This window comes from Anguilla rostrata, chromosome 3 (genome assembly GCF_018555375.3).
Source record: "Anguilla rostrata isolate EN2019 chromosome 3, ASM1855537v3, whole genome shotgun sequence".
NCBI lineage: Eukaryota > Metazoa > Chordata > Actinopteri > Anguilliformes > Anguillidae > Anguilla > Anguilla rostrata.
Window position 1 is genome coordinate 29,958,755 of NC_057935.1, and position 21,305 is coordinate 29,980,059.

The following is a 21,305-nucleotide window of genomic DNA, read 5'->3' on the forward strand; positions in this document are numbered from 1 at the left end:
AACCGGCAACCCTCCGACTGCCAAACAATTGGTCTTACCTCCTGAGCTATGTCGCCCCTATATGTTTCTATGTCGCCCCAATGCCGTACTTCTGCACCAATTCTTGGAAGCCAAGTAGTATGTTATTTTTGAAGAGTGGTGCAGATGTGTGATGCCGTTTTCTTTCCACTTAGTGCCTGTTATTGGTGATTTGTTTACTAGAAAGTCCGTGTTGTGCGATATGGGTGTATGTGCACTAGATTTCATGGTGAAATTTGTGATTTTATTAACTTTCCACCAAGCTGTCAGAGTTGTAGCAATTAGTGTTTTTAAGCAATTGTGATGTTTTATTGTGTTGTTAAAGAACGGTAGGTCTGTGCATATGCCTTTGCATTCAGCTTGTTCTGTGTCGACCCATGTGCTATGGTAGCGGTTTGGATGGATCCATTTGCTCAAATACTGTAACTGATTTTCTAGGTAGTAATGGTGAAAGTTGGGGGCGTCTAGTCCCCCATGAGTTTGTCTTTTTGTAAAGTTGTCAGTTTTATTCTTGGTTTCTTATTTTTCCAGGGTAGTGGGTTGGGTTGGAATCATTGTGAATAAATAATTAATTTTTGGTAATATTGTCATTTTAATTGTTGCAATACGTCCAATGATAGAGATGGATAATGTCATCCAGCAGTTTAAGTCATCTTCTATTGTTTTTAGTAGTGGTGTGAAATTGAGATGGAATAACTCTGACAGCTTGGGGGAAATATGTATGCCAAGGTATGTGATGTTTCCTGTGGTGAGAGGGAGAGAGGGGTTCTGAGATGCAGCATTCCAGCCATTCCCGCAAACTGGTAGGATTGTTGATTTGTTCCAGTTTATGGAATAATTGGATATATTAGAGTATGTGTCAATGAGTTTAATAGCTATACGGATTGATTTGGTTGGATTCTGAAGGAATAACATTACATCATCTGCATAGAGACTGATATTGCGGGTTGTATTGAGGGTTGTGATACCAGTGATATTGTCATTTTGTCGTATTGCGGCGGCCAGTGGTTCTATAAATAATGTGAATAATGATGGAGAGAGTGGACATCCTTGTCTGGTGCCTCTGTAGAGTGTGAAAGCTTGTGAGGTAATGCCATTAGTGGTGACTGCAGCCCTGGATGAGTTGTGGAGTGTTCTGATCCAATTCATGAACATTTCTCCAAAACCAAATTTTCCCAACACTGCAAAGAGGAATGTCCAATTGACCCTGTCAAAGGCTTTTTCTGCGTCAAGAGATAAAATGGCTGTGTTTATATTGTTTTGTTTGGAGATATTCATCAAATTGAAGAGGTGGCATGTGTTGTTTGAGGAGTGTCTTCCTTTTATAAAACCTGTTTGATCAGGGTGAATGAGAGATGAAATAACTGATTCGATTCTGAATGTTAATGCCTTGCTGATAATTTTGAGATCTGTGTTGATTAGTGATAGAGGGCGGTAGCTTGCACATAGGGTTGGATCTTTATTTGGCTTGAGTAATACTGTGATTAAAGCTGTGTTCATATGTGGTGGGATGGATGATGAGTTTTTTTATTTCTGTTGCCATTCTGGTGAACAGTGGTGAGATTGTCTGCCAAAAGTGTTTAAAGAACTCACCGGGGTAGCCATCAGATCCTGGTGCTTTATTGTTTGAGAGATGTCTGACTGCTTTTTCAAGTTCAGCTGTTGTTAATGGGGCATCCAAGGTTTTAGCCTGGTCTATGTTCAATTTTGGTAGTGTTATATTATTTAGGAAAGAGTATATTTCAATTACGTGTTTATCTTTGTCAGCTGTATATAATTTGCTATAATATGTTCTAGTTGGTTTGCTAAATATTTTCCAGATTTATTGTTGTATTCAAAGTGATTATAACGGAGTCTTTGTAGTAAGAACTGTGTTTTTTGTTGAGAATACTGTCAAGTTGAAATTTGGTCTCTCTTAGTTCCTTTAGAGTTTGATGGGATTTGCTGCATGGGAGTTCCATGTTTACATCCAAATTCTAACTTTCCAGGGTGTTTTTCATGAACCCGGATTACAAAGTTAGCTGGATAACTGCGCTAACTATAACCTGGAAGAGCTCTTTTTACTTCAGTTGATGTTCCAAATCTGGGAAGGTTCTGGGTTTTACATGGTGTAGTTATCCAGCGAACCAAGTAATCCGTTTTTGTGAAATACCCCCCAAAATACTGAACAAGGAAAAACACTGATTAGCTGCAATGGCACTAGCTAACTACAGTACAATGTTCCCACAAACTATGGGTGCACTCAGTGTAATGATCGTTATAACACTGCCTAATTACTGTTACCATCTATATGGAATCATTCACATGGCTAAAAAAAGCTATTTTCAATATCTATCACGTCTTCACTTGACATTTTGCATGTAGCACTCAAGGTTGTGTCCTTAACAGAGGTGTAGGTTGGGTTGAGAATGGAGGAGGAGAATACTTTGTTTACAAACGCAGAGTCTAGAAGGGCGGCAAAATCCTACATAGTATACCTTTAATTACATTTGTGGCTCAACTGACGATTTAATACCCATTATCTTTGTCAAAGACCACTTTCAAACAATACCACCTATTATAATTGTGGCTCACCCTTTATTACATTTGTGACCTTAATTACATTTGTGTTGAACTCAGTATTACATTTGTCACCTTTATTACATTGGTGGTCTGCTACGTATAACATTTGTGGTTTTTTGACTCCTTATTACATTCTTAGGCATTTATTACTCCAGTGACCTCTACAACAGCAGTACTGTGGGGTGCAGCGCCAACATTGTTTTTTATAATGTGACGTAGCTATAGTAACATACATAAATACATATTTTCCAGCAGGTTAATAGATCTTTCAGGTAGGGAACTGTGTAAGAGAGTTGACTTACTTGTCTCCTTTGATCCAGCGCTCTCCACATGGGGCCCTCATCCTCTGGGCCCTCTGCATCTCTTGGCGCCAGTGTGGAGGGGTCTCACTGCGCCAAAAACGGTCCCTTGATCTGGATCTGGAGCGTGACGGAGTCCTGTAGCGCTGGGAAAAGCACATCCACAGTTCAAAAGCCTCACTAAGCTAGCATTTCTGGTTTTCATCCATTAACCAGCCCTTGAAATGGTATTACCCCTCAATCAAACAGAGAGGCTCCTCTAAAGTAATGACACTACTGGTATATCTTCATTTTACCATTCATGTGCAATTATACAGAATTTATCAAACTAGACCCCGAACAAGAGAGATTAGCAGATGCTCTTCACCAGAGCAACTTGCACATGGTAAGTTTTCACATATAATAAATCCATTTTTACACTTGGACACTTCACTGAAGCAATTAAGGTTAAGTAATAGCTCAAGAATACAACAGTAGCACCCCAGCTGGGAACTGAACCCACAACCTTCTGAGGTTCCCCAACTATTATACTACACTTCCCCATGTAGTTTACTCAGAAAGAAGCAATGCAGAACTAAAGAACACACCCATTGTTCAAGGGAAGTGTGCATCTGATCGTGTCGTCGGTTACTAATCTCCGCGTTTTCAGATAAGCGTTTCTCTGCTTAATTTTGTTTCAGCGGTTGTTAGAGAACACAGTTGTGCGTAATCACGTGTTACTGTTTTAAATAGCACTGTACTGTCTTGTTAATTTCGAGTAGTTTCACCTGGGGGTACGAGCTCAATGCAATTAGGTAATTGCCACCCTGTATTTATAACTCGCAGCGTCTTCCTCAGTTTGGCATGTGTCTAACCCTGATTCCTTTGTGCTCATTGACATGCTCCAGACGGCCCATCTACCACAGGTGCAACCCATCTAACCTGGTCTACCCACCCCCATCCTCATCTCAGGAACTCACTGTGGTGGGTGGACTATGGAATTGTCAGTCAGCTGTCCAGAAATCTGACTTCATTACTGCCTTTGCCAAGATGAAGTCTCTTCACTTCCTGGCTCTCAAAGAACCTGGATCACACCCGATGACACCGCCACTCCAGCTGCACTGTCTGCGGGATACTCCTTCTCGCACAGCCCCAGGGCCTCTGGCCGAGGGGGGGCACTGGTTTGCTCATTTCCCTGTCCTGGAAATTCTGTGTCCTCCCTAGTCCTAACTTTAATCCCTCCTTCTTTGAATTTCATGCAGTTACTGTAACTCATCCTACTAAACTCCATATTGTTGTTCTGTACCATCCTCCAGGTCCAATCGGCTTCCTGGATGAGCTGGACATTATCCTGAGCTCCCTCCCTGAGGATGGCACTCCTGCTATTCTACTGAGAGACTTCAACCTCCCATCGCGCAACCACCTGTCCACTTGACCCCATCTCATCAACAGTCCTCCAGCCTATATCCAGCGAGATCCTTCCCTAGCTGTCCTCTATTGTTAATACCTCCCTTGCCTCTGGCTATGTTCCCTCTGATTTTAAGACGGCTCACGTTACCCCACTTCTTAAGAAACCCACCCCAGACCCTCTGATGTAATGAACTATCGACCCGTATCGCTTCTACCTTTTATGTCAAAAACCCTTGAGCGAGCAGTGCTTAAATAACTAACCTCCTCTTTTCTCCATCAGAACAACCTGCTAGACCCACACCAGTCTGGCTTCCGATCCAGGCACTCAACAAAGACTGTCATCCTGGCTGTGACAGAGGCACTCGCCACTGCAAGAGCCTCACGCCTCTCCTCTGTCCTGATCCTCCTAGACCTGTTAGCAGCATTCGACACGATCAACCACAAACTACTCCTCTCCACCTTGGCTGAGATGGGCATTTCTGGGACTGCCCTGTCTTGGTTTGCTTCTTATCTGGCAGATTGGTCCTACCAGGTCACCTGGATGGGGTCTGCCTCTGCCCCTCATCCCCTTGTTACGGGAGTACTACTGGATCCTCTGCTGCTCTCCATATACACCAAATCTCATGGTTCAGTTATTAATTCACATAGCTTCACCTATCACTGTTATGCAGACGACACACAACTCTTCTTCTCTTCCCCCCCTCTATCTTACACCACCTGAAGCTCAACCTCAACAAAACTAAGCTGCTGTTCTTCCCATACAAGACCTCCCTACTACGTGAGCTGTCAACCACGGTTGATGGCACCACAGTGACTGCCTCGCACTCTGCAACCTGGATGACCAAACTGGACCTCAAAAAGCACATCAAGGCAACATCACAGTCCTGCAGATTCCTCCTGTACAACATCAGGAGGATTTGACCATACCTGACTATGCACTCCACCCAGCTGCCTGTCCAGGCTATGGTGACCTCCCATCTTGATTACTGCAACTCTCTCCTTGCAAGCCTGCCGGCTTGTGCCATACAGCCACTACAGATTATTCAAAATGCTGCTGCCCGACTCATCTTCAATCTTCCCAAGTTCTTCCACGTCACTTCTCTGCTGAGGTCACTCCACTGGCTACTGGTCGCTGCCAGGATCAGGTTCAAAGTCCTGACCCTCGCCTACACTGCAGCCAACAGGACGGCCCCCGTCTACTTACAGGACATGATTCAATTCTATACGCCTGTTCGATCACTCTGCTTGGCAGTAGCAGGACGCATTGCAACCCCTCCCATCCAGGTAAAGAGTTCTCACTCATCCCTATCATGAAGCTTCTCCACCCTAGCTCCCCAGTGGTGGAATGAACTCCCTGTCCCTCTTCGAACCTCTCCCTCATTACCCATCTTCTGCCGTGGTCTGAAGACGCATCTCTTCAGACTAAACCTGGACTAACTGCCGTACCACTCTGTGAATCATTTTACTTGAATTCCCCTTTTTCATGCCACTCATGTTATATGTACCTCTATTCCAGCACTTACTGTAATTTATATTATCATCCTAATGTTGTAGCTTTACTTCCCCCTAGTTTGAATTAGCATAGGCTAGGTCAGAATAATGTTCACTGCATGAACTGGACTGTGTTCTTGGCTATGTACAAAATGAGTATTGTACCGTATCAAATCTGTATTTTGTAGTTGTTCCAATAACTTGATATGCACTTTTGTACATCGTTAAAAGCATCTGCTAAATAAATGTAATGGAAGGAGCATACTTAGTTGAGGCTGTGCAGTAGGCAACTTTTTCAATAGGCTCAATATTATGAACAGGGGAGTAGGACATGACCCCCCCTCATCTCCAAATACTGGAAACAGTTAAAATTGCCCCCCCCCCAATAATTTTACCCAAAAAAATTATTTTCGAAGGCATGCAGCATGTCATGGAGTCCACTCAATACAGAAAATATCATTCCTTTTAAAAGATCTCAATCTTTAAAAACCCACCCCCAATCAAATCATGCAGTAGGTACCTACTAACACTATTCAAACAACTGGTTCTCAGACTGCGGACCGATTGCCTTGAAGCTCAGCATTCAAAGCTGCCCTGTGCCCAGCAAACCATTCAAGACTAGGCAGGTTTTAGTTACAGTAATTCTGGACAGGCAGACACGAACCGGACTTACTCATCGGCTTGCAGTACATTTCCCTTACCCATTCCCCACTCATTTCCTTTAGCATACGTTCTGTTACGGTCTGACCCTAGACCAGGTTGTAACACATACGGTCTTAACGCCTTGAACCCAGATGATACTAATTAGCCAGAGTCAAAAATCTCTGTTGAATAACCCTCTTATTTCTGAACATAGGATCGTTTTTATTTTGTTATGTAGTGAAGACTTCTCATATACCTCATGTTGACAAACAATAAAACCAGATTTGCCATGACTGCATTTAGCTATATTTTGTTTCAGTTTTCTCAGCAACAGTACTAGCTGCTGAAAACACACACAAAGCACATAGCACTGTAGTTCTAATACTACAGAAACATGTTTCAGAAATACACATTAGTAGAATTACCACTTCATGCCATACTTCATTCTATTGATGAAGATAATGGTTTAGGAGGTGAAAGTGCACTTTCTGGGGTTTGGAATATTTCCATGAAGGATGACGTGCAACTTACGAAATTGAAAGTGAAACTGAAACTGATGAATTCACACTATTCTAATAGGTAACGTGTCGTCTTTATGGTTTGCGCAATGAAATACAAACGTTCCTATACATTCATTCCATAACTACATCGACAGTTATTACTATAGGAATACAATGATTGTTTTACAGCCACTACAAAGCTGTAATTTCAGTAAAACTGTTCGGCTGTTTGTCACCTGCTTCAGTAGCTTGTACACTAATCAAGGCAAAAAAAAAAAAAAAAAAAAATATATATATATATATATATATATATAATTAGTAATTAGTAGTTGTACAGTTGAGGCCAAAAGTTTACATACACCTAGGCTAAAGATATTCAAACTCAGTTTTTCACAACTCCACACATTTCATGTTACCATACATTTCTTTTGGCACATCAATTTGGGCATCTACTTTATTCACATCGGAGGTAATTTTAAAACAATTGATTAGAGACAGATTTATTTCAACTTTAAATCACTATATCAGAATTCCAGTGGGTCAAAAGTTTACATACACTAGGTCGACTGTCTCTTTAAACAGTCTGGAAGATTCAGGAAATTGATGTAATGACTTTTTAGAAGCACATGATTAGTTAATTGTCATAATTAGGAGTTAACTGCCACCGGTGGCTGTATTTAAGGGCCTATCTTTAGAGCCACTGCCTTTTTGCCCTTGATATCATGGCAAGCAACTCAGCCAAGACCTCCACAAAAATTGTGGACCTCCACAAGTCCGGTTCCTCCATACCAGCAATTTACAAACAACTGAAGGTACCACAAGCATCTGTACAAACAATTATATGCAAATATAAAAATCTTGGGACCACACAGACACTGCAGTGTTCAGGAAGGAGGCACAAATCAACTCCCAGGGCTGAACAAAATTTGGTCTGAAAGGTTCAACTGAACCCCAAGACAACAACAAAGGAACTGGTGAAAGAGCAATAAACGAGTTTAAGTTCCCTTCCTTTGTAGAAAAACTCAAAAAAAAAACTTAAAGTTCTCCTACAGTAGCCTACTCTTCATGTGTTTTTCTACAATGAAAGGAACTTAAACCCGTTTATTGCTATTTAACTAGCCCATTCCAAAGAGCACCTGATTCTCGTTCGGCATGATTGTGGACCCACGCAGCGCACTCCTATTGTTTAATTTGAACTGGTGAGGGAGTTGGAGGCATCAGGTACCAAAGTATCAACATCCACCATTAAGAGAATCCTACATTGCCATCGCCTAAAAGGCTGTCGCGCAAGGAAGAAGCCCCTACTCCAAGATAGAACTGGTATAACTCGTCAGGTTTGTCGGCCTCCTTGCTCAGATATGCTTTTTCAGTTCAGTCCACAAATTTTCTATGGGATTCAGGTCAGGGCTTTGTGATGGCCACTTCAATACTTTCACTTTGTTGTCTTTAAGACATTTTGTTACAACTTTGGAGGTATGCTTAGGACCACTGTACTGCTGGAAGACCCAATTGCAACAAAGTTTTAACTTTCTAGCTGATGTCTTGAGATGTGGCTTCAGTATTTCTAGATAATCCTCCTTCATGATGCCCTCTATTTTCTGAAGTGCATCAGTCCCTTTTCCAGCAAAACACCCCCACAACATGATGCTGCCACCCCTATGCTTCACAGTTGGGATGGTGTTCTTCGGTTTAAAAGCCTCACCCTTTTCCATCCATACATAGTGCTGATCATTATAGCCAAACAGTTACATTTTTGTTTAATCTGACCAGAGAACACTCCTCCAAAAGGCTAGTTCTTCGTCTTAGTGATTACCTGCAAACTTCATTCTGGCTTTTTTATACCTTTCTTGGAGTAGGGGTGTCTTCCTTGCGGGACAGCCTTTTAGGCGATGGCAATGTAGGATTCTCTTAATAGTGGATGTAGATACTTTGGTACCTGATGCCTCCAACTCCTTCACCAGTTTCTTTGTTCTTGTCTTCAGTTAAATACAGCCACAGGTGCCAGTTAACTCCTAATTATGACAAATGACCAAATCAGAATTTCTAAAAAGTCATTACATCAATGTCAGAAATCTTCCAGACTGTTTAAAGAGAGAGTCAACTGTCTGTCTCTAATCGATTGTTTTAAAATTACCTCTGATGTGAACAAAGTAGATGCCCAAATTGACTTGCCAAAAGAAATGTATGGTAACATGAAATGTGTGAAAAACTGAGTTTGAATATCTTTAGCCTAGGTGTATGTAAACTTTTGGCCTCAACTGTACCCTCATCATAAAATACCAGTAACCTATCAATTTAAAAAATAACATATACAAACAAAATATTTTTCAGCAGTCATCAATAAAATTTCACTACGAGAGAATTAATGCGTAATGCAGACAAAACTTTTGGTTACGCTGAGCTATAAAATGCTATTCCAAAAGTAAAATTTTACATATTATGCATCGTTAGAAAGCTTATTCTGTCACCTATTGGATAGATTAATTGGCGATCAAGCCAGACTGTACTACAAAGGATGACAACACCATGAACAACATGTGTGGTATTATGCACAGATATTTTGGAAGGTACCCAGGCATCACAAATAAGCGTATTTTTCACAAACGGATTGTCTAAAGCCGCGTTTCCACCAAAAGTACCCGGAACTTTTAGTCCCAAGAACTACTTTTCAAGGAACTAAAAGGTTCCTTCAGCCCATTGTAGATAGAGACATTGGTCTAAAGTCCCGCGAAGATAGGCCTATTTCACAAGATGACGACCAAAACCGGATGTAGGGATACTTTGTTTCCGGTTACTGTTGCTACAGACGCAAGTCTATTTCTGACAGCGAAAAATTGAGCCTAAACAGCAACGTGTTCCCACAGTCCCTAATAGCTCTGCCAAAGTTCACTATGTCCGATGTTATCTGCATTGTCGAAGCATTGCCAGTGAACGTTAAGCGGTCTAAACTAGACAAGGGCTATAAATTATTTTTTGAGAAGTTTATATTCGGTTATGAAGGTAAGTATAACGTTAGCTCTGGTTCGCCAGAAAGATAAATAGCTAGCATGCTAACCACAGCAAGTTAGCCGATTAAAGAGATATTTCACTTCGACATAACATTATTTTCTGGAGGTGACTCCATTGTGTTTTTGTAGCGTAAAGCAACATCTGCTGTCCGCTAACAGCGTCTCTGTTCCTCTCGGTTGTCCCGAAAATGAATTAATAGGGAGCCTGACAGCTGTGAGGAAAAGCGATTCTGTTAACGATGACGGTCAGCAGGGGAAGCAAAGCTATGTAAGTACAATGTGTTAGGCTCCACAAAATTACTTATATTATACCGAAGTGAAATATCTCTGAACTAAGTTTTGTACTACCGTTACTATTTTGTGAGATGTTGTTTGTGCTGTACTTGTTCTAATAAAGATTTATATTGCTTGTCAAATCGCCTGTGTAATGCCGGTGTTCAGTTCACTACCGAGCAGTTTGTTTTCATCGCTGATAAAAACTACCCACAAATTTTTAAATCAGCTTATATATCTTAAGTAGGCTTGTCGCGATGTCCGTCAATACATTTTGTAATTGCAATTAACAACTAAAATAAACGTGCATCTGCAGTTTCAACACTGAATATCCAAATATGTGCTTGCTAACAAGCTAGCTGGCTAAAACGCAATTTGCTAATCATAACATAAAATATAGCTAGCTAACAGATTTTATGACATTCTTGAGTAACAAGTACCACATGACTGAAACTGCGTTAGTTCTCAATGAATGATAAAAAATAAAATAAAAAAATAAAAAACAATGGAGTTGGTAGGGGACTCAGACATTTAGACCCAAATGTATGTGAGGAGAAAAGTTTAATATCGAGTGTAATCTTATTCACAAAGCAGTAGTTAACTAGCTAGCTATCGTAATGGGTTAGTTTATGTTAGTTTGCAACATTATGACAGTCATGCTACCTAGCAAGTTTTTTTCTTATTTTGGAGTACATCTGTGGGAAAGCTGTGAAAGGGCAAATAAATTATTTTTCGAATTGGTACACAGGGGAATGCTACAAAACAAAAAAGCTCTTCGTCTCTGCCATTGTTTTGGTGGCTGTTAAGATAACCGGAAATGAGAGACCCCTACATCCGGTTTACATACCCGGAAATGTAAAATAGACCTATTAGGCAAATTAGCCCACTGACGTATGAAAAAGCGACGTTGTCGTCGGTCCATCTGTCCTATGATTTCTTCTGTAACCCCATACTACCACTGAAGTAGCCTACATTATTTTATAATAACCGGGACAGCCCGGAGGGGTTTATTCCACTTATATACAACGGGTTACCAACAATGACTATACATGGTTACTTTTGTATTTATTGATTTTTATCGATTTAATCACCTGGAATTTAAATGTTCTTCTGCAGCCGTTGGTAGTTGAACTTGGACCGTTGTTATGCAACAAATAGGATATAACAGGCCAATAGTCAGATTGTAACCGTTTTATATATCCTCTCAAACACATTCATTATGTTTTTATGCGAACATTCGCTTTCATGTCTTGACATCCGAAGTGACAGAATGCATTCACATTTCCAATATAACTGGCAACAACAGCAGAAAACATGCACACGTTGTAAACAATTTGCTGTTTGATTACTTTCTCATCGTCAATTCCATATAGGCTAATCGCAAAAGAATAGAACGAAAACTCGGACTAAATTAGTCCATAGTCTTCCTGGTCTTTTTGTGGAATTGAAAAATGGCAGAGTAAAATTACGGCAGTCTGAAAAAGCTAAAGGGACGATCACTAGAATTAACCTGTTATTTTACCCTGACAAAAAGTGTGGAAGGTGATTTCCAGTTTGCTTTTACTGTATCACCAATGTGAATTACGCAGAACTACCGCATACCTCACATAACTGTATCAAACGTTTTGAGTCAATTACAACGGGCTAACAAAGAAAATCCGGAAGAAAATATTCAGCAACTGAATTAATCCGTTTGAATGTTTTGGTACGTAATATGCTGTCCCAGCACGAATGCTTTTTATACAAAAAATGTATAAAACGAATACTAAAGCAAGAAAAGAACAGAAGAGCACACGTTATAATTCCAAGACGTTGGCAGGCTATAACCAAAACTAGGCTACTGCGCTGCATAACATACAAGTTTGATTTGAAGTTATTATGAAAATAAATCGGTTTGCGCCTGCATATTTTTAAACATGGCGGTTGAAAATAAACACAAAAAAATTCAGAAATGTACAGCACTGCAAGCTCCACCCAAAAGGTTGCTGTACTTTCGGAAAGTACTACCCCCCGAGCAGGAACTTTTTTGGGGGTAAAATAAAGCCTGCATCTGACGAAACGTTATCAACGCTTTTTCGTAATTCTTGGAAAATATTATTATTGAGGAGTTCTGAGGATAGCTAAATCATATGTTTGCTGATAGACCTAGCAGACATTGTTTTCTGGAGTAAGACAGACGCGGAGAGAACTACATCATTGGTTTCATCATCATCATCATCGCTATGTAAGTATTACTGCTCAAAATATTTTGGTTATATGCGTTATTTTTGAAATTGAGTGTCTTTAAATAGGTTAGTGGTATTTCATAATGAGGATATTTCACACTGTAATGTAAGCATTCATTGTTAGCTTAGCACTTTTTGTGATGCATGCAACAGTTAGGACGTGAGAGTTGAAACACTGCCAAACGTGGTGGACGGTTGAAAATTGTTTTCATGTCGTCCCATCTGCAAGAAAACATTACGTACTGCAGAGTACAGAAATACATACAAGAGTTCATTATTACACATTTAGGTACTGTACCACATTCCGTGACAATGTTTTTGCATTATATTTTAATCTGATATCAATGTTTCATCTTACACCTTCATAAGGGGCACATTTATATGCTTTATAATGGACAAAAAGCATTTTATTCATTTTTGGAGAGATTTCAATATGTTTCTGGACCCCTAGATATTTTAGACCACTCTACTGAAGGAAAATCTGTAATAACCACTTGAAAATGATGCAAAAGTGAGTTTCTCGAGTCAAATCAGTTGATTTGTAGTGAAATACATGATAATGTTGTGATTTACAGCAATGCATAATTTAGAAATTTTGGATAGATTTGGAGACACTGGGTACACTGCTTACTTTTTGCTTCATAGATCTTTAGCAGTTAGCAGTATATCCACCCTTAGATTTTATGCACTTGCGATTAAGTTGTTTTTTGCCTAAACAATTGCATTTGTGGCACTATTTCTTCCAAAATTATGAATATAAACTAACCTAATTAGTTAGTATTGTAAATGGTACAAATGTCCTGCTTCATTTAAGCCATTTTTCAAGCCTCTGTGATGCTTACACCTGGAGTTATAAAGCATTAAATAAGGTACGCCCTACATAGGCAAAGATTAGGTAGATTTGGCATGTGCACAAAGGGGTTAAAGGGTTAATAAACAATAAATCATGTTTTTAGAGTTCTAAAGCCAAGTATCTTTTTTTGCTATATCTTAGGTTTAGCTAGAAATCCATTTTAGTCTTTCCCAGTTCCATTTTCCATATTGTTCTTTTGCACTATATTTGGCATTTAAGCAGTTCAGTAGTTGGCAGCTAGTTGTAACGTTAGTATTTACAGGGTTCATACACTTTTTCACCAATGATTTTCAATGACTTTTCCATGACTTCTCCACAACCTTTAACTGAATATCCATGACCAAAACAAATGACTTTCTCAGCGGGACAATTTAAAATTATTTATTGTAACACTAAGTAAAATTAGGTCTGCATCTGAAACATATGGTGCCTCTCTAAAACAAATAAACACCAGACAGACACACTTAGATACATTCTCTCATATTTTAATTCGAATAGTTTAACATTTTTGTCAGTTTTTCCAGTCGAACGTCTTTCTCTGTACATTCGCTAGTTAATACACTCAGTATGTGCCTTGGGAGCTGACGGTAACCCTTCTAACCAATCGTGAGCTTGACATTCTTACCTTTAATGCTGATTTTAAATTGGTTACTATTAGCCTTCAATCACTCCCTTTCGCTGCACTCCACTGTCACGCGACACAAAGAGCTAACGCGTTAACTAATGTTACCTAACGACAAAAGTTTATGTTCAATTTATTAGCGTTATAGAAAGCTGGAAAGTTGAAGCGCACGATTACGGCATTTTAGTGACTTAGTGTTTTGTGTAGCGACCCGTTTGAAACAGCTCATTTCTCCGATGCAGTTTACTGGCGGTTGATTTAATTAGCGGTATTAATGTGAGGAGAAGCTCTTTGTCGTTTGAATGCATAACACGCAATTCCTTGAAGAGTCGACACAATTTATGCTTGACAGTTTAATTGTTACTTGTAAACCGTACTGTTATATTGTCGTTTTTTATCAATAAAAAATCTATTGCATATATTGTTGGTGCTCCTTACATTTTGGTACAGTGCTACGAAGTAAAAAAGTTAATTTCGAGCCCTGATATATTATTGAAGCTGCACTTCCCTGGCATATTGTCGGCACAGTAGGGCCTACGTTTACTAACTGCTACATTAGCAGAAGCGTGCCTGTTGGGCGTGCCAGTAAACAGACTGAGCCAGACTGAATTAACTTCTCACACCACCAAAATACCGCGAAGGTTACGTGACAATTTACGTTTTACTACTATACATACTATTTTTATGATTGGATTAATTAGTAGTTATATTTGATGCAACTTTAGCTGTGTTTCCATTACTTTTCCAAAACTTTTCAAAAAATATTATTTTCCATAACTTTTCCAGGGCCTGGAAATTGCATTTTAAATTTCAATGACTTTTCCAGGTTTTTCATGACCGTACGAACCCTGTATTTAGAGTTTGTTGTTTTGTTTTGGGTAGTTAGACTAGTTTTTATAGTTGTATACAGCTTTTTCAATTGTAACATTAGTCTCTACTAATATCAGTATTTTCAGATTTTAGTAAGATTACTATTGCAGTGCAATGTTCAAAGTGAAACAGTCTGATTATGTTCAAAGTGAAACTGTTCAGTTAGTTGAGGTTAGTCTAGTTTGTATGGTTATGAATCATACATTAGTCAACTTGGTTCAAGGGGAGTAAATAAGATCTCATAAAAAACACGTTTTCAACGTACAAAAATGCCAAGTTACTAAAAAGTATTGATATCAAAATGACGCCAAGTTACGATACTACAAACAATATAGGCTATCTTGCCTCACCGAAATGACATAAGATGTATCTCAAAGCAATGCTACCCAATATTTCCTCAGTTCTTTCAAGTCACTTGGCCCTGTGTATAAGCATGCACTACATGAACAGGCCAAATATGTGTGTGGATGGCTCTCTCACAGTCAAGATTGATTGAATAGGTGTGTGTATGTCCAATTTGTATCGGTATGTAGGCCTATGTATTTCGCTGCCCAGGCTTTCTGTTGCGTGAATGATAGTATGTTTCTTGGTACAAGTGTGTTCGTGAATGTGAATGTAAGATGCTGCCAGGGAAATGTCCCCATGCGGATAAAGAAGTTCTATATGTATGTATGTACAATATGTGTTTTACATGCAGTATTTATTGTACGTAGCAAATATACAATAACTTGCACATGTACTCAAATTCAGTTCAGAAGCAAGTATAAACGTGTTTTCTGGAGAAATGTGCTTCCTGTCGTTGCTCAGCAGCAGTTCTGTACATTAATGAATTTATACATTAATTTCAATGTACAATGTTCAATGTGTTCCATGAGGAAATTCGAAATATTTGTCTCTTTGATCTGACAGAAAGTTTGCATGACATTGTGAAATGGTAAGATTAGAAAACACAGGGCCAAGTGACTTGAAAGAACTGAGGAAATATTGGGTAGCATTGCTTTGAGATACATCTTATGTCATTTCGGTGAGGCAAGATAGCCTATATTGTTTGTAGTATCGTAACTTGGCGTCATTTTGATATCAATACTTTTTAGTAACTTGGCATTTTTGTACGTTGAAAACGTGTTTTTTATGAGATATCAGTTCTTTTTGCAAAGCGTTTTATTACGAGAGTGAGAAATGCGACCCTGCAAGAAACGGTTGTGGATTATGGCTATCGTTGTGTGAATCTATACAGTCTGATGAGCGTGTACCGTTCAACAGTTTCGGTTTGCTATATATGTAAAACAGTGGCTGTGAGAAAGGATGCAGTGGCGTAAGCGTAAACGCATCAGGAACGCAGATGGAATATGGTATGTACTCACGGATTTGACGTCCATCCAACGAGCCTTGACTGACAAAGTAATCAACACGCCCGTAGAATTCTAACTCCCTAGGTCGCAACTTGGGTAGCCTTCTGTCCTGCTCACAACGGTGTGTTATTTCGTGGAGATGCACTATTAGTGTTTGTAAGGTTTATCCTTCTGTCCTGCTCCATTGTCTGTTATTTCGTGGAGATGCACTTTTAGTGTTTGTAAGGTTTGTAAGGCATTTTGATAGGCTAATCTGCAGGTAGGAATCCTCTTCGCCGTTTTGCTAAACTAGAACCGGAAAACATGATAGTGTAGAATAGGAGCAGACGCATATGTCCCAGCAGGCTTTGCATATGAGAGAATAACAACAGTGTGAGAGAAATTCAAATGAAATTACGAAATTCCGTAGTTGAAACAATATGTTTTTAGCAGAATGGCATGTAGGTGAAGGTTGACATGATCACGGAGTATAGTGCGAAGTAAATGGAGTGACCATGAGCGAGCATATATTCCTTATCAAATTGTATATATAACAGTCGGTATTGAACGTTGGTTGTTGAAGTGGAGGGTCAAATAACATTGCACACATTATTTCCTATAATGCAATCTATTGCACGAATGTGTTTTTCTCATGTTCAGTGCTAGTAGTTATACTTATGAGTGAATCATAATTTTAAATGTAATGTTTTAATGCGGAGTTGCAGAACGTACATACGTAGTAATTGTGTGTAGCCTATGTGGCTAGATAGAGAACAGGGCAAGGTAACATGAATGTAGAAACGTGGCGTTTGCTGATATTAAGGTTTGGTACGGTAGCCAAGTGAAGAAATATAGTTAGTAGAAATGGCACAGTGGTGAACCGGTGTAACTTTTAAATAAAAGGAATACATTTGCGTCATGAAATGCATATGGGTGGCCGTGAGTGAGTGAGGTTTACCAGTCTGTGACTTCGTTAGCTAATGCCATAGCTATGCAATGCGTGAAATATCATTAGCGAACCTGCCGGTGGTTTTAAAGAAGAACACAAGCCAGTAAGCACAGAAGAGCTTCCGTTGAATCCATATGGCTTAGCAATATTGTAGCCGGTCAATAACTGAACGTACAGACGGTAAGTCATAATGCATATATCTTAGCAATATTGTAGCCGGTTAATAACTGAACGGTGAACGGCGGGTAGATATGGTGCAAAAGCAATAATTAAGAAGTAGTAGACAATTATTAGTGAGGGTCGAAGCAAGTTAAAGAAACGTGTTCCAAGCTGGGCTTGAACATACGACCCAGTGTTCCCAAGCCTGTAACCTTACCCACTAGGCCACGGATGGATTAGCTGTACAAACTGCGGAGTTGCAGAATGTAAATAAGTAGTAATTGTTTGTAGCGTATGTGGCTAGATAGAGAACAGAGCGAGGTAACAGGAATGTAGAAATAGAAACGTGGCGTTTGCTGATATGAAAGTTTTGTACGGTAGCCAAGTGAAGAAATATAGTTAATAGAAATGGCACAGTGGTGAACTGGTGTAACTTTTTAATGAAAGGAATACATTTGCCGTAACTTCGTTAGCTAATGCCATAGCTATGCAATGCGTGAAATATCATTAGCAAACCTGCCGCTGGTTTTAAAGAACACAGGCCAGTAAGCACAGAAGAGCTCCCGTTGAATCCATGTGGCTTAGCAATATTGTAGCCGGTTAATAACTGAACGGTGAACGGCGGATAAATATGGTGCAAAAGCAATAATTGATAAGTAGGGTAGTAGACAATTATTAGTGAGGGTTGAAGCAGGTTAAAGAAACGTGTTCCAAGCTGGGCTTGAACCTACGACCCCATGTTCCCAAGACTGTAACCTTACCCACTAGGCCACAGGCGGACTAGCTGTTTGAACGGGAAATGTTTCAGAATAAAAATGTATTGGTATTTTGCGTGTGTATGCGCGTTTTTGATTGGGTTGTGTAGGGCAGATTTGGCCGGTGTCAGTGAAATGTCCAATGGGGAGACATGTTGTTAGTGGGATAGGCGGCAGGAAAAATAAGAATGAGAAGAAGAAGAAGAAAGAGAAGAAGAAGAAGAAGAAGGAGAAAACGCAAAATCCCCTTAGTTTGGGGCTTTATTGTGTGGACATGTGAAGTTGTTTATGAATTCTGTCTGTTGAAATGGGGTCAGAATGTACAGAATTTAATGTTTTTAAGGGCTGAGTGTCTGTGGCTGTTGTGGTTATTTCTGTGGGGAACCCTGAAAAGTGCCAAACTCTCGGTGCTGTATAGGTATGGGGGCATGCCCCCGCCAAGGCGTAACTTGGCGGGATGGCATACCTGCCATCCCAATATGTTGATTCTGATGTCAGGCAATGCTACAGTTCTGTCATTTGCTTGACTACTCTGTAGCCACACAAGGACAGAACTCGAATCCTATTTGGTTAATTTTGCCAAAATACCTTTGCTGTTCTGTAGAAAATAACGATTCAAAACTTTGCTGACATTATAATAAAATTACAATTACAACCTCTGTCCTCTCTCTTCACCACAATTTGCATCTTTTAAATTTATGAAGTGGGTGAAGACAGGCCAAAATCTGGGTTGTTTTGTTTGAGACTATGCCCAATCTCAAATGCATGGGTTCATAGCTACTATCTTTTTTATCCTGGTTTATAGTTACAAAGTGTATTAAGTAACCTAGACATATTTTGCAAGTACCACTAAAAATGGTGAAGAAACAAAAAAGCCTTATGAAAAAACAGTTTCACATCATATGTAAATTAGCTAAATATCCAATATGGCGACTTTAAATTGAAAGGTGCAGGGTTGTACAGGTTACTCTAGAAATTGTGTAAAAAGTATTGAATTAACTGGACAAAGCACGTGGGAGTTATGGTACTTGAAAGGGGTGAAAAGCTGACCTTTAATTATAGTGCCACCATGCGGGCCATTGGGGACATACAGCATATGTGGGTACCCTCCCTAATTATGAACCTTGCTGCCAAGATTGAAATCCTTGGCATGTACCACCTCATGGGAAACTGAGCAAACTTGGAGAAAAAATAAGAAAATAAAAAATAATAAACTCAAAAAAACAATAGTGGTTAAGCCCCTTGGGTCTGAACCACTAATAATCTGAACAAATACAATTTCCAGCAACTTTGCTTCACATGAAGCCAGGAGAACCCAAACCAAGCCTTGGCAACTTAGGCTGGCTTTCTAGTTCAGTTCTGAGAAACATTTATTCTGAGTATCTCCATGAGTAGATTTTTACTTCATGAACCATGTGTTGCATCTTTCTGAATACTGAAGAAAGTGTTTTCACTAGCTCTGTCTAGCACATTTTTGCACTATTGATTTTGTACGAATGAAAAAAATATTTTTGCATAGGAACTGAAGCCAACCGTATATGCAGAGTGCGTATGGCACCTTTCTATTTACATTTGTTTAAGAGTAATTGAATGTAATGCTTTGGGCCCAACTGACAACATTTAACATAAACCTTTTAGCAATGGACCATATAATAATTATATAAGGCAGCCTTTGCAGTTTGCTGCATTACTTCTCTGAGACTCTCTTCCATATTTAAGTAACACTGGCATCTATAATTGACGTATCATGAATCAAAATTGAATCAACACCTAGTGAATCAAAATCAAATTGAATCTGGAGATCATTGCCAATACCCAGCCCGACTTGGAATTCAGAGCCAGGAAAGGAGATACCTGCTGCAGTTGTGTGTTCCACAATGAAATTCATTTGAATATGTATATGGCCCTGGGCAGACAACTTCATAAGATGAATGCTATAAGAGAAGACAAGCTAATAAGGACGTAGTGGCTAGCTAACTGTAAATGGTTGAAGTGTATAGGTAATGTTTGTATTTCCAAAAAATGTTTCTAAACAAATGTTTTTTCTGTGCTTTGGTTGAAACTTGACTACTCGTGTCATTATATGTGGAAAAAGATGCTGCGGCACATTTTTGGCTCTTTGAATGCCACAAAATGTAGGCACCGTTGAGGTCCGTTGTATCAAGGTGCGCTACAGTGGATATCTGCTCAAATCTCCGCAAAACTATCTCGATGAAGTAAAGATACGTGGAAACGGCTTTATTTAATTTCTAGGTGAACTGCCCCTGCCCCTTTAAATTCAAAATTAAGGCATGTTTTTATTCAACTAAACTGAACTAACTAATGTCCTTTGGAGAGGAAACACTAGTACACTTTAGAGCAGGGGTGTCCAATCTTATCTGAAAAGGGCCGGTGTGGGAGCAGGTGTTTGTTTCAGCTCAGCATTACGATATCGGATTCAACTAATAATGGTGTTCAATCAAGACCTTATGTTATTTAATACATTTTATTTATTAATTTCTATGTGAATTCTTTTTGGTTTGGAAAATTGTTAATAAGGACCGAAATAAATTACTACTACTACTACCTTGATAAGTAGAATCAGGTGTCATAGTGATCGGCAAGAACAAAAACCTACACCCACACCAGCTCTTTTCGAATAAGATTGGATACCCCTGCTTTAGAGAGTTAGAAAGGCAGTTGCTGTATGCAGGCAACTTTCTCCTTGGTTACCATTTTGTCTCCAATGGCTCAGAATTTGTAATATTTAGAAATGGCACTCCTGAGATGTGGTGGAGTTGTACTTTTTCTTGGCTCTCCCATTTTGAACGTATAGTCTACAGGCAGCATGGCCCACACATGAACTGGGCTTCTTAGTTCACCTAAGCAATCACGGGGAAAAAAAAGTGACAGCCCTGGCCCCCCTACTTGTTACAGTAAAGCTGGTGGATCGTCAAAAGATTCAGAATATGGGTCTTTTCCAAACCCTTTGTAGTCTTGACCTCTCGCATATTTCTGATATTTGACACCCATGACGCATTCAAACAAGACATTTTGTAGATCAATTCGACAGCGATCGCAACCACAACATTTATTTTCCCTTTTTGTATTGCCATTTCCGTGGATAAAATCGCATTTATTATTATTTTCTGTTAAAAAAATAATTCATATCCAGGGAGATAGCTAACTAACTTGCAAGTTAGATGACATGTGTAGCCATTTACTAATGCAATCGCATTTCAGGCTGGAAAATAACCCATTAAACCATAGAAACTGCTGAGTTGTCTTAGAATTAGAATCTGTATCACCAAAGAATGTAGCACGGCTGGCTTCGTCGGCATAGCAACGGACGCTGCAACGAAACTGTAAATATGTCACAA

General features: G+C 39.4%; 1 protein-coding gene and 1 long non-coding RNA gene across 6 annotated transcripts in view; both read right to left on the minus strand.

The window, feature by feature from the left end:
* Positions 1-21,305, minus strand: part of ppig (peptidylprolyl isomerase G (cyclophilin G)) — a 109,894-nt gene that overhangs the window by 17,950 nt on the left and 70,639 nt on the right. For all 5 annotated transcript variants that reach the window (XM_064329884.1, XM_064329883.1, XM_064329882.1 and 2 more), the window contains one exon: positions 2,883-3,025. In XM_064329884.1, the coding sequence (XP_064185954.1) occupies positions 2,883-3,025 (143 nt within the window). The remainder of the gene's footprint in view (positions 1-2,882; positions 3,026-21,305) is intronic.
* On the minus strand, positions 7,931-11,046 carry LOC135252002 (uncharacterized). The gene is made up of 2 exons (XR_010329246.1): positions 10,827-11,046; positions 7,931-10,760 (listed from the first exon to the last, which is right to left on the minus strand). It is a non-coding gene; the product is annotated as an uncharacterized LOC135252002 (long non-coding RNA).